General features: G+C 32.5%; 1 protein-coding gene across 1 annotated transcript in view; it reads left to right on the top strand.

Annotated features, from left to right (window-relative positions):
* Window positions 1-246: 246 nt before the first annotated feature.
* Window positions 247-18,421, top strand: part of TDRD15 (tudor domain containing 15) — an 85,768-nt gene continuing 67,593 nt past the window's right edge. Inside the window, exon 1 of the mRNA XM_011356624.1 lies at window positions 247-6,508. Coding sequence (XP_011354926.1) covers window positions 247-6,508 — 6,262 coding nt within the window. The remainder of the gene's footprint in view (window positions 6,509-18,421) is intronic.

Genomic DNA, 18,421 nt, shown 5'->3' with positions numbered 1-18,421 from the left:
GTTATTCTAGGTTATAGAATTTTTTGAAAGCGTGAAATGCAATGAACAGTTAGATGCATTTTGTTTCTCTCTCCATCTTTTCCAGTGTTTATAATTTTTATTAACATGTTCACTTTGATAAATACAGGCATAGAATTATTTTTAAGGCTCATGTTTGCATACTAAATTTATATAGGCTAATTTCATTTAATTTTGACAGTTGTTAGTCCAGAAGCTGATTAGTACTTATTATTTGCTTTTTAGAAAATGGATTCTGCATCTCTATTACCAACATTTTTAGATGTGGATTTGACAATATCACATATAGAATGTCTTCCCAAGGATATTCTTGTGAAATTTCAAGGCAGAAATAATATTGAATGTGAGTTTGACTACCACATATTGCAGAGGGAAATACAGCATATTCCAAAAGCAAAAAATAGTGTGGACATTGATGAATTTTGTTTGGTAGAAGAAAGAGTGTCTGGAGAATGGCAGAGAGGAAGAGTTTTGGAAAAGAAAAACGAACTCTATACGGTGCTCCTCATAGACCGCGGAGAAGAGCTAAGAGTTGATAGTATGCGGGTTGCTTCAGCCTGTGGCACCATATTTGAACTACCACCACGTGTAGTAGTTGGCATTTTTGCCAACATATTACCAATTGGAGAAAAATGGTCTTCTAAGGCTTTGAATTATTTCAAGTCATTGGTAGGACTACAAATGAAAGGTTGTATACAAGCTATTTTGCCTCTTCAAATGATTCTAATTGAAGTGCCAAAAATTATATCCCAAGTTCTTGAATTACAATTAGGAAGACTTATTGATGGGGATTCATTTCGTCTTATTGTGACAATGTTAAAAGAATTCCCACAACAAATGCCTGATTTAATACAGCATACGAGACCTGAATTATCATTAAATAATAATGATACTTTACTTGATATCCAACATATTCTGGATAATTTGCAGCCATCTTTGTCAATAGGCAGTACTGAAAGTGTAAAGGTATCATCTGCATTGAGCCCAAGTAAATTTTATTGTCAGTTAATTAAATGGATTCCAGAGTTAGAAAACTTGACAGTATGTATGAATTTACATTATGATATTATCAGTCAAGAAAGTAGTCCTATGTGTGATAATTTCGGACTGCTTTGTGTTGCCAAAAGGATAAACGGACAGTGGCATAGAGGAATTCTTCAGCAGCTCTTGCCCAATAATCAAGTGAAAATTTGGTTTATGGATTATGGCAGTAGTGAGGCTATACCCTCAATTCATGTAAAGAAACTTAAACAGGATTTTATTTTAGTACCGTTATTTTCATTTCCATGTTCTCTGACATGTTTACACAGTCCAGATAGAGATGCAAGAAAACTTCAATTGAGTGTATTTAAACAAGCCTTGTTAGGACAGATAGTATATGCGCATATTGATTGGTTCAATAAGGATGAACATTTATATTATGTAACATTACAAACTCTGGAGTCTACAATTAATTCTAAATGTCTATTGAAGACTGTAGCCACACAAGAACTTTGTCCAGTGTCTGATTTAAAAATCTCTAATATTTTCAGAGAGACTAGTGCTTCTGATGTAAATGGTTTTGCAATTGAGAGTTTTGTTGGAAATACTGAATGGTTGCTAGAGTCTCTAAATAAAAAGGACACCCTGAAAGTAGATTTTCCTATTAAAACTGTAGAAATGGAAACAGAAGCTGCCTATGTAGCTTTCATAGCATATGTATTAAACCCATCCAATTTCTGGGTACGCACCAATGAATATCAGAATGAATTTCAAGATATAATGAAAAATATAAACAAATTTTATGATTTGTGTGAAAATGACGAACTGATTCTAAGAAATCCAGAACCTGGGTTATTTTGTTGTGCTAGATACAGCAAGGACAGATGTTTTTACAGAGCTGTCATCACTGAAATTAATGGTTATAAGATTAATGTTTATTTTTTGGATTATGGAAATACTGATTCCATACCATTTTTTGATGTAAAAATTTTGCTTCCAGAGTTTTGTGAGTTGCCTGCCTTAGCCATGTGCTGTTCACTTGCACATATATTTCCTGTTGAAGATTTATGGGTGAAGGCAGCAGTTGATTATTTTAAAAAAATTGTTTTGAACAAAGCAATTTTGCTTCAAGTTATAGCAAAAAAAGATGACAAGTACACTGTCAATATTCAGAGTATTGAAGCATCAGAAAATATTGATGTTGTCTCTCTTATGGTACAAGCCGGATATGCAGAATATTGGGAAGTAGAACCAGAATGTTTCCCAAAATTCGTAAGTGAATATTCAGTGTTAAATTTAAAATCCAAAAACAAAGTTAGTATCAAGAAGGTCTTATCTGCCCTTCTTGTAGGACCTACACCTAAAAAGCATTATTCAAATAAGCTAAAAGAAAGTAATTTGTCTTTGTTAAAGTCCCCATCTGTTAATTTCTCAAATTTAAAAAATCCTTTCACTTTATCTGTGGGACCTGGGTCACCATGGCCTTATAAAGAATATATGTTTAAACCAGGAACAGTCCTTGAAGTTAAGTGTTCTTATTATCGTGGCCCCGGTGACTTTTCATGCCAGCTCCAGTGTAAGTTAGATGACCTAAAATTACTAATGGAACAAATTCAGAATTATTATAGCATTCATTCTGATCCTTATCAGATTGGGCAGATTGCTTGTGTTGCTAAGTATTCCAAAGATGGGAAATGGTACAGAGCTGCTGTTTTGACTCAAGCATCAAAGAAAGAAGTTGACATAGTATTTGTTGATTATGGTTACCAGGAAAGAGTTTTAATTAAAGATCTTTGTGGTATTAACCCACTTTTTCTTTTTTTAGAAGGTCAAGCCTTCAGATGTAGTCTTAACCATTTAGTCGAACCCATTAGTTGTAAATTATTAAGTTGGACGAGACAAGCATGCAGAGACTTTGGTAATTTTATTTCTTCATCTAGAGGGTTATTGACTTGTGTCATCTATGCTTTAGTTCTTATACATCCAAACTATTTATGTAATTTAGTGGATTTACAAGCTCCATTTACTAGTGCAAAAGAATTTCTTATTAGTCACGGCTCTGCACAGTATAGTACATTATCAAAGCCATTCCCATCTTCAGTGAGTCTTTACAGTTACTGTTATTCCTCCTTCAATTTAAAAGTTGGAAGTGAGGAAGAAATATATATATCTCATATATATAGTCCCCAAAAGTTTTATTGCCAGCTTAGTAGAAATAATAAACATCTAGAGATGATAGAAACAAAAATCACAGAGATTAGTAACCTCAAAAATTGTCCAAAATATTCTAGTAAAATGGGATTGTGTATATCTAAATATATAGAAGATGGTCTCTCTTATAGAGGTTTAGCAATGCCAACAGATTCGTTATCTCACTTTCTGGTCTATTTTGTAGACTTTGGAAATAAGCAACTAGTAGAAGAAAGTATGTTGAGGGCTATTTCAGATCAGTTTCCAGAGTTGCTGTTTACACCTATGCAAGCTATTAAGTGTTTTTTGTCAGATCTTAGAGATGTAGATATTCCAGCAGAAATCAATAGGTGGTTTGAAGATAATTTCTTAGGAAAACCATTAAGGGCAATAATATTGTCCAGGGAGTCAGATGGCCAGCTTGGTATAGAATTGTATGATGGATATCAACATATAAATCAGAAAATTAAAATGTTGCTTCATGCATATGGAAAAAAACATGGTGACCAAGTACACTATGTAGAAAAGGGTCATAAAATAAATGAGAATAAGAGACTTGCTGTTTCTTTGAAAGGCAAAATAGAAAATAACTATCACCATAGTATGATAAATAAAACTAGTCTAGTAACATATTCTGAAAGTAAAATAGATCAATTAATGAATCCCAAAAGTATATATGCCAGACTTTTGAAACCATCAGTTTGTTATAAAATCGAACCTGTGTCAAAAAACAAAGTGAAGAAATCTTTGAATGATGGACTTAAAAATAAAGGTATAAAAATTGTCTCTGGATCTGCACATACTCTTGATGAAAGTGATGTGGGCCAGAAATCAGTAAGGGCTATGTCACAGTCTTTTATCAGAGAATTAAATCAAGTGGCCTCACAAAACCCATATAATCTTATGAGACCACAGATCAAAGACCTTCCTCAACCTCAAATTTTCTTGAATGCCAAAGTTAAAGGATATGTTTCTAATATCAGTAATCCAGCAAGTTTCCATATTCAGCTTGCCGAGAATGAAAATGTAATCATTCGACTTGCAGATGCTCTAAATGAAAGAAGAGCAAATATAGTGAATGAGAGAAAATCAGTTAAACATATGGTGGGAGATCTTGTAGTTGCAGAATACTCTACTGACAATGCCATTTACAGAGCAGTTATTAAGAAAATTTTGCCAGGAAATTCTTTTGAAGTGGAATTTATTGACTATGGTAATACTGCAGTAGTAAACACATCTAAAATTTATGAACTTAAGAGAGAATTCTTAACTATTCCTAAGCTAGGAATCCATTCTTTTCTTAGTGGAGTAAAGTGGAATGAGCCTAATGAAATATGGGACTGCAAAACTGTGGATTATTTTGCTTCAAGAGTAAGTAACAAAACAGTTTCTTGCAAATTTTTGAAAAAGCATGAGGAGAAATGGGAAGTAAATATAATTTGTGATGAAAAATGTGTCATTAATGAACTACTGAAATGGACAGCATGTTCAAAGCTACAGAAAACAGTACTGCAAATGCCTCAGATTGTCTCTCAGGAGGTAAGCCCTGGTGATGATCATGAAATGAAGAAGGGGAGATCAGATGAATATGATGGTTCTGTGGTCCTTCAACCATCCTGCCAACAGCTGGTTAATATTCCTTTTGAACACTTAAAACCTGGACAACTTGAAAAAGCTGAAATACTTCATGTTTCAAAAAGTGGAACATTTTATGTGAAGTTATCTAAAAATAAAAAAATATTATCAGATTTAACAGTATTAATTACTGAAGAAGTAAAAAATCCCTCTTTCTTAACAATGGAAAATACTGAAAAAGGCTTAGAATGTTTGGCGAAATCTAAAAAAACTTCGAAATGGTATCGATCGAAAGTAGAAAAAAAGTGTGTTGATGAGACACTGCTAGTTTTTTTAGTTGACTGTGGTTGGTATGAAATAGTGCCTTTATGTAATACCAAGGTGCTTAGTAATGAAATCAGAAATATTCCAAGACAAGCTGTGCCTTGTAAGTGGATTTGTTTTGAAAATTTTAGGAACATGCCATTTGAGTCCGTTGTGCATTTGTTTGCTCGTTCGGAAATAAACATCCTTTTCTTGAAATATTTAGACTCTGCCTGGGAAGTAGAAATTTTGGTAGATGGCCTGTTACTTTTGGAATATTTAAATTTAAGTACAGTTCATATTGAAGAAAACAAACTTAGATCTTCAGAAATTATTTTCAACTTGAAATCTAAGACTCCTGTGTCATCATGTACAATAAGATCATTTACTTGGGCACAACTCCAAAATGGTAGGCAATATTCTGGCATCGCCACTGCTGTTTCTGATCCATCAGACTTCTCTGTCCAGTTAGAAGATTTCTTTGACACAATGAAATCTCTCTTTACGTTGCTTTCTGATCTTCCAGAAAACTTAGAAACAGTACCTCAAGAGCACATAATTCCTGGTTCTGGTTGTTTGTTCAAATATGAATTGGAAGATCAGTGGAATAGAGTAGAAATTTCTGAAGTCTCCCACCAGTCTTTACTTATTGTGTTAATTGACTATGGATTTTCCGTTTACATACCTTATTCATATGTAAAAAATCTTAAAGTTATTCCTGAGGAACTTTTGAATTTGCCAAGGCTAAGTTATCCTTGTATCTTATATGGTATCTTACCTGCTAAAGGAAAATACTGGAATGAAGAAGCCAAAAGTTTTTTTCAAGAATTCCTGAGTCAACCAGGCTTAGTTTTTCAGTTTCAGGAATATAGTTCTGAAACAAAACTGCAAGTAGATGTTATTAATGAGAAAAACAATTTGGCAGATATGTTAGTTGCATCTGGGCTTGCAGTGTATTCTAAAGGTTCAAATCATCTTGATGCAGTTACTGCTACTGGATCTGCTGCAGTCCGATATAAATTACAGGGTAAGCCTGTTTGCCCATTGTTAGATCAAAATTGTTACAAAAGAGAAAATATAAATTGTACATGCATTGAGAAACAGAAGGTAACAAAGCAGAAAACTATTAAGAGGAAAGATGTTTATAAGAACCTCTTAAGGAAAAACCATATTAGTAAAAGATTATATTGTAGAAATTTAACACCGAAGAAGAAGGTTGGTAGTGGAAAACATAATCCCCAAAGTCCCATTGCATTTGATAAGTGTGCAGCAGCTTCATTTTGGGAACTACTTAACAGTTTGAAGAATGACACCAATTGCACTGAAAACATTTTTGAAAAGCTACCAACTGAAGGAATACGGGGAAATAACACAATGAACTTGAAAACAACAGTAGAAGCACCGCATGTTAATGAAAAAGTATCAGAAGAACACTTAAAAGGTAAGTGGCTGTTTGTAAAAAGTAGATTATTTTTTGTAGATTCTATTTTTGATTATTTAAAAGTTTGTTAATATGTACTGAAGTTATCCAGATTGAAAATATACTGTAAGAAAACCTACTAGAATGTCTGAATAAATAGATAAATTGGGAGTGATCACTTGAATGGTAAAATGATGCTCTACTATCTTTACCTTTTTTAAATGGTAACCTTCGTAAATAAGTGTAGAGGATTTTAACCACATACGCATGTACACATGCGTGACATTTTACAAATAATTTCAAGGGTTTTGCAAAACTGATGGTCCATAGATTTCAAGTTAATCTTGCTGCTGTTAATGAGCTTCCTGGGCTTGCTTTAAAGAATCAGTTTTCTATTTTATATTTTTCTTATCAGATGAAGTATATCTTTATTTAGGTTTTTTGAATGTGCTTGTAGCATATTGCTAATGTGGTTAAATTGATAGAATAAACTGACTAGCCCATTTCCTCTTAAAACTTTTAGACATCAAACTGATTCTAAATGTAGTGTGTGCTATAGCATTGTCTCATTTTGCTGATGCACATTATATTTCATTTTCTGTATGAAATAGTTACTGAACATTTTATAGGCTATAAAAAGAATGTTCTGACTTTAGAAAGGTGTGTTATTCTGTATTATAACTAATGATAACTTACATTCTTTCAAGGAGTGGACGTTTCTTGTTTTTATTGATGTATTTTAGAAAGAGCATTACATTTGAATTCATATTTAGATGTTTATAATGAATTGATAAATGCTTTAAAATTGGTCCTTTTTCCTTTTTTATTTTCAAGTCTTTTATTATTGTAGTAGCAGTTATGGTAGAGTGCTTACCGTGTTCCAGATATTGTGCTAAGAGTTTTATATGCATTATCTCATTTAAAGCTTACTACAGCTATAAACTTGGTCAATACTAAGATTATAATGGGGTCTAATAATTAGTACCCAAGTTCTTTGAATTCTAAACCACTTTAGAGAGAGACAAGGAAAAAGACAATTGGTGAGAAAAATATCCCCTTTAGAAGAAACCAAAAAACAATATTGATGAATATGGCTTATATCCACGAGCAAATAGGTATATCAGTACTGAATCATTTATCTTTCTCTTGTCTGACATTTCACTTAGCATAATACTCTCTAGATTTGTCCATGTTATCACAAATGGTAAGATTTCATTCTTTTTAAAATATGATTTCACTTACATGTGGAATCTAAAAAACAAAATAAATGAACAAACAACATAAACTCATAGATACAGAGAACAAATTGATGGTTGCCAGGTGGGAGGGAGATTTGGGGGCTGGGTGAAAAAAGGTGGAGAGATTAAGTACAAATTGGCAGTTGTAAAATAGTCACGGGGTTGTAAAGTACAGCATAGGAATATAGTCAATAACACTGTAGTAGCTAGGTATGGTATTGGGGGTACTAGATTTATCACTTATACACTTTATAAGTTATGTAAATGTCTAATCACTATGCTGTGTACCTGAAACTAATATAATATTGAATGTCAGCGGTAACTGAAAAAATACTGAACCATTCATTAATTTAGACTCACCCACATGGGCACAGAGGAGAGCTTCACACAAGGGGCCTACCCAAAACTTACAGCTTGAGGTGTAGTCATCTCCAAAAGGTAAGGGAGGGCAGAGGAAGAGGCTAATCTAACATACCTTTTTTTTTTCCTAAATGGACCAATCAGATTGTCCCTACTCCTGGTGAGTAAGGGAGCAAAGAGAATAGAGGAGTGTTGTAGTAGGAGAGTGCCTCACCCGTGAGCATCAGGAATTGGAAGAATTCCACCTCCCCCCCAAAAAGTTATCATTTTATGGATGAGGCCCAGGGAAATTCAGTAAATTTTACCCATGGATATAAAGTTGGTAAGTAAGGAAGTGAGATTTTAAACTCAGATGTCTCCAACTCCAAAGTCTGCTTTTATTCATTATTTATACTGCCTTTTGAAAAGTAGATTATTTGAAAAAGAGTTTTCTATAAACTTTTGGCCATCAGCACATACATTTTGGTACTTGTTATTTCTTAGATTGTTTCTTTACCTGTGTATATTTCTACCTTCTTTATGTTTTTCCCATAAAATTCTTTAAGAGTTCACTTTTGGCCCCCACCTCCATCCCACCTCCTTCATTTCCAGCACACAGTGAATCAATAAGTGAATTAAAGTGAAAGTAGCTGTTGCAAGAGCAGAGAAGCAAACATTACATTATACTTCTAAAAAGATTTTTTTGAAGTCTCATTTAAGGAAAAATCATAACTTTGAGACAACATAAGTAACATAGTTTTGTGGTCTGAGAATCAACCAATATACTTGCTGTTGTAGCCACTTTTTTCTTTAAATAAGAAAATATCAAAAAACTGGTTTAAGAGCCTTGAATACTATCCAATCTCCTACTACCTCTTACTCCTCCAAGGGTGGTAGTAACCATTGCTGTTTGCTGTCATTATAGCCTGCAGGCGCTCCATGTATATGGCAACATGGTTTTTAGTGGTTCTTCTCGGTTGAAGATGTCAATACTTAAAACCGTTTCACCTATTAAAAATTTTGGAAAAGGGGCTCTAACAGTAGTGCTTTTCAGCCTGAGCTTTACATTGTAATTAAGAAAGGAAATTTTCAAAAATTCGATGCCTAGGTCTCACTTTTAGGTTCTATTTTAACTGGTCAGGCTGTGGTCTCACCATTAGGACTTAAACTCCCCTAGATGATACACAGTCAAAGTTGAGAAACACTGTTTTAGAGGGTTTGGTGGATAACTTTCTGAATTATTTTGTGAGAGAAAATAGTTCCGGATTTTAAGCGTGAAAACTCTTAGACTCTGTCCCTCCTGTATTTGGAGTTCATACTATACATACAGAGTCACAGTAATTCTGTGCTAAACTTAATTTAGAGGAAATATAGTAGTAAAAAATGTTCTTGCGTTTGAAATGTCCTAGAAAAATAATGCACTTATTTTATCTTGCCCAGGTATTGTTTTAATTATGGAAGTTGCTGTCCTTACATTTATAAAATTGGCTTAACTTTCCTATAGTTTCAGCCTACTATAACATATCAATATATAATTATTGAAGGTAATTGTTTTTATTCGTAGATTTTTCTCAAAAACAAGAGTTCTGAGTCTTTTTTTCAGAAGGTTTTGAAGGTGTTTGTTGATGTTGGTTGATTGCTTGCTTGTTCATTCTTCTCTGGAAGCCCTTGAACAGATCATTATGAGGACTACAGAATGTAAAACTTTTTTAAAAGAGTAAAAAAATATCTAGTCAATCTTTGCACATGAGACAGTACTTGATGTTGATATGTGCTACCTTCCTGCAGTTGCTTGTTCAACTGGAAGTCAGTTTCGAAACAAATCTGGAATGGCAACCCAGTTTTCAAGAAGAGTTTTATCTGATATCTTAAATTTGAGGCAATATCTAGACATCCAAAGGGGAATGGCTGACAGGTGTGTAAAATGTCAGAATGAAGTTTGAAAATATAAGAGTAGTTAGGGATACTGCTGTATGAATCAGTAGCATTGAATCTAGCATGGTAGTAAATGCTTTTTAACCTATCTGGACCTTAGTTTCTTCATCTATAAAATGTAGATCATCATCATAACTACTCTCTCGGCTGGTTGTGAGGATTTAAATAAGTTACAGCATGTAAAGCATTTTCACTAGTGCCTGGTACATAAATGCTCACTGTGAGAAATATCAGTAATCATCATAAGAAAGCTACTACATTTGTTTTGAAAATATTTTGTGAAACAGTAACTTAAATTTCTGATGCTGCTCTGCGAGAAACTGAAATTTTTAGGACAATGTATACATAAATACACATATACACATTTGCAGTGTAATGGTTAGATTAATGGTTAAATTTCTATTTTGAAGATAGGATTTATGAGTAAGAAACAATTATAGTTTTAAATAAAGACTAGAATAGGTTATATGTATTTTTCCGAAGTGGATACATATTATTAATTGTTTAAGAAAATATGTTTTTATTTGTTAAACTACATATATAATTATATGCATATGTTTTAGTTTACATGTAATTTGTGCCATGTTTCATTCTTTACCTTTTATATTGTGACTTTCAGAAATCAAGTAAAAAGAAATTTTATTTGTATTAGGAATTTTCAAAATACAGTCTTGCGTAATTCTTAAACATAATGCTATGAAAATTATAGTGCAACATACTCATTAATTTTTGCTTGTTTTTCAGTAGAGGGAGATGAAAGCTCAGATCATTTATGTATCAGTTTGGCAAAAATGAGACATAGGCTACCCAGTAATTACTGTTTTGTTTTAGATGCTCCAGCTACATAATAAAAGTGGTAAGCATAGGACAAATTTTAATACTAAAGCACATTAAAGGAATCTAGATTGTTCAGATTATTTCCCAAGGAGACAATTATTAGAATGCTACAGAAATTTTACGTGACCAAGAATTGTGACTTGATTTGAAAAAAAAATTACTTAGGAAATGTGGCTCGCCCATAAAGTACAGTTGTCCCTTGAATAACACAGGTTTGAACTACATGTGTCTGCTTATACGTGGATTTTTTTCAATTTTTTTCAAGTTGGTCCTTGGGATCCCCGGGTTTTACATCTTTGGATTCAAACAACTGCAGATCGAAAACAGTATTTTTGATCTGAGATTGAGAATCTTTTAATGTGGTGGGCTGACTGTGTGCATTGTTCCATGCCATTTTATGTATGGGTCTTGAGCATCTATGGGTTTTGGTATTTAGAGGGGGAGTGAGGTTCTGGAACCAATCCCCTGTGGATACTGAAGGACTGTAAAGTTTTGGAGGAGTCAAAAGTTAACAGCGGAGGAGTGGTGCACTTAACCAACAATTTGTTAACTGTATTTAGAAAACATTTTATTTGATAAACTATTCTTTGCATGTGGTTTCACAGTCATTATATATCATTTTACCATTACCTTCCGATATTTTTCAGGTGTCTTTCCTAACTAAAGGATTTGTTTTAGTTGCTACTTTGTAGAGTCATAATTGCAATCATGGATAATGCATGGAGAGTTAATGCTGTATAACTATATTCCCTGGAGAATACAGGTGTTTATATTATAATTATAGGTGACTGACGTTTATTAAAAGCATATAGAAATCAGTTTAATCCCATCCTCTCTTTAGCTCATACCATGGTATTTTTTCTTTTTTATCTGTTTTTAATTTGTTTTTACATTTTTGGTTCATTGTGGATATTTGTGACATTCAAGAACACTACTAGTAGTAGAGGGTAGATGTTTTGTTAGTGCATTTACCTGTGAATTGGAATTTATTTTGCAAGTAAATATTGAGCAAATTATGAGTATTGTTTTGGTGTTAAGACAGTCAAAATTACACAAGTATACTTAATAGTCAGTATAAGCCAAATAGTTTTGAAGAACTAGAGAGCAGATGATTTAAAGATTATTTGGGAAAACTTAGAAATTTCATAATGTAGCTAGGACAGTCAGTTTTATCATTATTTGTACATGTATATATGTATATATATTAGAGTGACACTGGTTAATAAAATTATATTTCAAATGTTCACTTCTATAGTACATCATATGTGTATTGCATTGTATGTTCACCATCCAAAGCCAAATCTCCTTCTCTCACCATATTCTTGACCCCTTTACTCTTTTCTACCTCCCTCGCACCTCCCTTACCCTCTGGTAACCCCTATACTGTTGTCTGTGTCTATGAGTTTTTGTTTTTTTGTCTGTTGCTTTCAGTTTTATACCACATATGAGTGAAATCCTATGGTTCTTGACTTTTTCCTTCTGACTTATTTCCTTTGGCATGATATTCTCAAGATCCATCCATGGGCATGTATATTGAATATGTTGATATTGTTGTCATTTTATTTTGAGGTTAGGAAATAATTTCCAGAAATACCTTTTTTAAAAAAATATACATTGTGTATATTTTTCGTATTACAAGTTAATCTCTAGTTTGTGGTTATTTTAGAAGAGAATTTAGCATTTAGTTTTTGTAGTCTAATTTCTTTGAATACTTTTCTGTCATTTTCCTCCATGCTCACCAGATATTGAAGATTATGTTCTACAATTTAGAAGAGTGCTTCTATTGGAAAAATAACTCACTTTACACAAATTCTGTGACTGTTGTATCACTGGGTTGCTTTTGTTGTTTTGCTTTGGTACCACAAAATATGGTAAAGTTAATGAGTTTGTTAGTTAAAAAAGAAATGAATTTGAACGCCAAAGTAAGACAAAGTAGTAGTAATGAATTGTTTAGTACCAATTAATCAGGAAAAGCTTCATTCCCTTTAGCTTTCAGTGTTTTTAACTTTAGTTATGTCTTCATGTATAATATTTTATGTTTGGAAATGACCAGAAATGACACTTCACAAATTTATTTGCAGTGTTTAAATTATTAAATGCTGTACAAAGTGATATTTTTACAAGTCTATATTCCAATTAATTCCTAATTTATTTATTTTTCTTATTTGGACAAAAGTCCAATACAGAAAGTAGCTAAAGATATGATTAAATTAGGTTTCTTTCCTTTAAGATAAATAGTTCTTAATTTAAAACTAACTTTCGTTTTCATTTTTTTGTTACGAAGTTACATTATTTTGCCCTACATTAGCTATTTTATTATACTCTAAAATTATGACATCGAGTATGTATAGTAATATAGTTTCATTCGGAGTACTTTCAGATAACAACAAACAAAAAATAGCATGCTTATTTTAGGATTTATGTTTCCTTAGGATTAAGTTTCATTATATTTTATAGGTAATAATAGTCAATATTAGAATAATGCCTTTTTCTACTTTGAAGCCAATTGTATTCATTTAAGTTAGCAGAATTTGTTATTTTATAGATATTGGCAAGACACTATTGATTAAAAATTTAAAGAGCAGTAGAACATTTAAATTTCTTAGATTAAAATATTTTAAAATTTAGGATTGTGAAATTTTGCTTTTTAAATTTTTCTAATTTTGTTCATATAAATTAAAGAATATTTTTCAAACTCGTAAAAGTGGTTTATAAAAATGGAAAAAGTATTAATTAGTGAAAACAATTATGATTATCGATATGTGTTTTTTAAGATAGTCAAATATACTGTATTTTTCAAGGCTATATGTTGATATGAAATAAAAAACACTCCAAACTGTTATATAAAGACAAATTATTTAGCCACTCGTATTTTCCTGGTGTGATCACTTTGATTCTAAATTTTTCTGTACGAGATACTAAGTTTGTTAAATTTCAGTGTCTGATTAAAAAAATTTTTTTTCATCTGTGTATAGTAGCATAATGTAACTTTTTCTGAATTTAATAAGAACATTGAAATAATATCACTTTAATAACTTGTTATATTGTTGCTGAATTTTGTATACACCTAAGGGAAATTATTTTTGTTTTGTATATTCAATGTTTTGACTTAAAATTTTTTCATAATAAAATACTTTTAAGTATACATCTCTAAAGTCTGAAAGTGCATATGTTTATATGTGTTTTAAAAGGGTAATACAACTTTAAAAAATCATGCCATGTGCATATTGTGATAAAAAATTGAATTCACTAAAAAATTTTTCTCAACCAAAGATAGTCCGTACTCAACTTAAACACTTATTACAGTTTTCTCTTATATTTAAAAGTATTTCTGTATTCTTATTCTCAAAATAAGAATGCTGGATTTTAAAAAATTATGTATCTTGATTTTAAAGATTTACTTGGTCTATAGTTAGGATATAGTTCTCAGTATTTTTTAAGTTTCCATATTTAATTTTTTTCTATATTTGACTTAGAATTTTTTTTTGTATTGATGTCACAATATAACCTTAGTTAAGATTTTAATAGATACTCCCTTTTGGCTCTGATACATTAACATCTTAGTGTGAGATCTTAAGTATGGATTTCATATATTTTTTAGTTTTCTTATAATTTATTAATCATAAAGTGGTCAATCATTGACTAAAGCTAATATGATCATAGTGCTTTTCCATAGCACAATACTTATTTCAGTTTTGTCCTTGAGTACATCGATATCTCTGAATATCTTCTTACTACTAAATCATCCTTTATAATGGTACATTATTCTGTATGGTGCATTCATTCAAACATTTTGGATGTCACTATTAAATATAGTAGATGGAATAATGAGTAAGTCAAATTCCAGTTCTTTAGATATTTCCATTACAAGTGGATTGTAATAAAGGTATATAGTATGTGTTTTAGACCACAGAGGACAGTGTGTCTAACTTCCTGGAATTGAGGAACCGGTTGAAAAAGGTTTACAAAAACATGACCAGTGAGCTGATTCCTGAAAGACATTTGGTATAGTTTGCCAGGGAACTTAGGCAAACATGAAAGGAAGAAATTATAGAAAGCATAGTACAGCAGAGCAAAGTTGACTCATTACAAACATAGTACTTTTGTTTTGATTACCTAGGCTACCTGAGGGGAGACGGGGATGAAAAGTGGCTAGTGATGGATATAGAGTATCTCTTTGGGGTGATGAAAATGTTCTGAAGTTAAATGGTGATATTGGTGGTACAACTCTGTGAATATACTACAACCCATTGAATTATACACTTGAAAAAGGTGAATTTTATAAGTGAATGATAGCAAAGCTACTTAAAAATTACATGTATGAAGCTTATGTATGGCTTATGAATTTAATAAGTTATCCTTTGAGATTATTTAAAGTAGAAAAGAAAAATGTAATGGTAGTTATTGTGGATGTACATTGCAGTAGCTTTGGGTTATGTTATCTTCCTCTCAAGATTTTTAATTTTTGTTCCGGTAGGCAGTGAAGTTGCCAGTGAATCACTTGGGTTCTGTCAAGATCAAGTTTAAGGGCAGATATATTTCAGCTAAGATAAATACATGTGTTGCAGCCATTAGTTCTTCCTCCTGTCATTATGTATGTTGCCAGTAGCACTTTGGTTTTTTCACCATATTTTTTTCTTGGTAAGCTGGTGTAGAGAATTTTATTTTCCAAAAAGAGCCACAGCACTATCTTCTGTCCTCATTATCTTCTTCAGAGAGTATAGAGAAGTGATGCTGTGTAACTTCCAAGGCTGGGTCATGTAAGGCAGTGCACCTCTAACTTGTTCACTGGAATACTTGTGTTTAATATTGAATTGCTAGGTAAGAAGACCAGTTACTCCGATGTTGCCATGTTGTGAGGAAACCCAAGCCACATGGAGAGGCCATGTTTAGATACTTTTTTGGTAGTTCCAGCCTATGACTATTTTGAATATGTCTAGATAAGGCCCAGATATTAAAGAGCAGAGACAAGCCAACCCTGCTGTGTCCTGTCTGAATTTCTGCCTCACAGAATCTATGAGCATCATAATTTTTATCACTAGGTTTTGGAATATATTGTTATATAGAAATAATAATTGGAACAGATTTTGGTACCAGAAGGGAGATGCTGCTATAACTTGGACTGAACAGTGGGCAGAAATGGGAAGTGCCTTGAAAAAGGAAACTTGACAGGCCTGAAGGAGCTATGAGTGAGAGCTTTGAGGAGGCTGAGGAAAATGTTGGAAACTGGAAGAAGGGAGACTGGAGATCTTTGTTAAATATAAAAGAAATTTAGCAAAATTGCTACTGCCACAATATGGAAAATTGAAAATGCAACTAAAGAAGTGAGGAATCAGGCTAAAGAGATTTCTAAGTGATTATGCCTCCTATTTTGAATGAGAGTGCCTATGAAGTTATTCTGTGCTTGTCCCACAGTTGTATGTTGGATTCCCGTGGGCTAATATGCTACTTTATTTCATAGGTCTTCAGATCAAGAGGAAGTCTACTTGAGAAACCACTTCTGGGGAGCCAAATCTACACTTGGACTGATTTAGAGGACGAGGTCAGAGACTGTCCTGATGCCATAATGGATTGAGACTTTGGAGGTCTTGGGGAGGGTGTACTGTATTTTGCTTGTGGGAATGATGTGAATTGTTGTGGCCAGAGGCCAGAATGTGTTACATTGTATTATCCAGTGATCGTCATAGTGATCTTTGTTAGCTCACCTGCTTTTATCCAATGTGACCTTGCCATTCTCCATCAAGAGATCTGATGGATCTGGGTAGGTTTGTGGCTGCTTTAATCAAAGCATAAAGTAGAAGTGAGTGATACCATGTGACCTTACAAGGCTGGGTCATAAACAATGATGTGTCTTTCATCTTATTTTCTGACACTTGGCGCCTGGTGCCCTGGATATTCATGCAGGAAGTCCAGCTACCACATCCAGACTGTGAGGAAACCCAAGCCACATGGGGAGGCCATGTATAAGGACTCCTGTTCGAGACCCTAGCCATTTGAGTTGTCTTTGCTGAGGCCATGGGTATTGCGCAGAGACAAGCCAAGTCCATCAAGGCATTCACATCCAAATTCCTAACGGATAGGATTCATGAACATAATAAAATAGTTATATTTTATACACCAAGCTTTGAGGTAGTAACTGAAACAACTGGATAACTTAAAAACCACTTTATAAGAATCACACCTTTTGGTGTATTGTTAAAGAGGCTTGGTAATGAGTTAAGTATGAGTTTCAGTGAAAATTTTTATGACACACTTTAGCTGCCTGATGGTTGACTGACTTGCTTATTATTTATTTATTTGGTTTTAGGATACTAAGTCATGTGGCTATATCTGAGTTCTAGATAGTTGATGTGCCACTGTACATTAGCTTGTAATGGCTTGTTTGTAACCATTCCATTTAATTTGTATTTTCTCCTACTTTATTAAAAACTTAATAAATATGATTCATTTTGCCTCTATGTTATACATAACAGATATGTGATAAATGCATATCGATTGACTATTTTATCTTTATAGAAGGCATAATTCATGAGTTTTAAAATAATGTGAAAATATTATAGATGGCTTAGAAAATAGGGAATTAAATGTAAATATTAACCCCTTTATTAATAAGGGTTATAGTCTATTGTATAAGGAACTTCATTCCTGGAAAACTATATCTAATTTGTTTCTATAATTTTTTGGAGGGTTTTACTGACATCTAGTGGCATTCAGTCCTATATAGTTTAAATTCCTTTTAGCTTTATTTCTACCTATCTTTCTATGACTATCTTAATTTTAAAGAATTTTTTTAAAGGAAAAATATATTTCAGGTGCCTAAAGTGAAGATAGCGATATTTTGAGGATATATATTATACATATATATATATAATTTAATATAAATGAATGAATATGATCATGTCATTCATGCTTAGGTGTAGTTTTTCCTGCACTTTTACTTTATTTGCTCGGCTTCCCCTACCTTTCTCCTTTTCCCATTCATATAATTTCTCTACCCCTGCCCTAAGGTATGTCTTGATAACAGCCTAGATTTTTCTCTGTGTGCATTCATTTTAGTGCTTGAGTGAATATAATTATGTAAACATATAAATACAACATACACATTTTTATGTTTTGTATAAGATCATAAACAATTTTCTGCATTTTGCTTTTCTCATTTAGCATGTTTTTGAAATCTAAGATAAGTAATGTACTTCTATTTTAAATGTATGCATAATTTCTCTGTTGATAGCCATTTATCTTTGTGTTTTTTGCCACCATGAATGTACAGCTGCACTACAGGTCTGTTAATCAATATCCTAGGAGTGAATTTATTCTCCAGGGTAGCTTTTTAGCAATGAGACTGCTGGATTAAAGAATGTATTTTTAGTTTTAATAATATTGCCATATTGCTTTTAAAGACAGATGGAATATCAATGAAAAATTATGAGAATACCTTTTCTCTACTCAATATTAGTAGATGTTATAGTATTTTAAGCACTTTTGCTTGAGTGAGGGGTGTAAAGTGCCTTATTAATTTGAGTTTCCTAATTACTAGAGAACAACATTTTTGTTCTATAAATTTTCTAATTTTAACTTTTGCACT

Source organism: Pteropus vampyrus, unplaced genomic scaffold (assembly GCF_000151845.1).
Source record: "Pteropus vampyrus isolate Shadow unplaced genomic scaffold, Pvam_2.0 Scaffold28, whole genome shotgun sequence".
NCBI classification, from domain to species: Eukaryota; Metazoa; Chordata; class Mammalia; order Chiroptera; family Pteropodidae; genus Pteropus; species Pteropus vampyrus.
The sequence above is the reverse complement of the archived record's forward strand: the minus strand, read 5'-3'. Positions and strand labels throughout refer to the sequence as shown.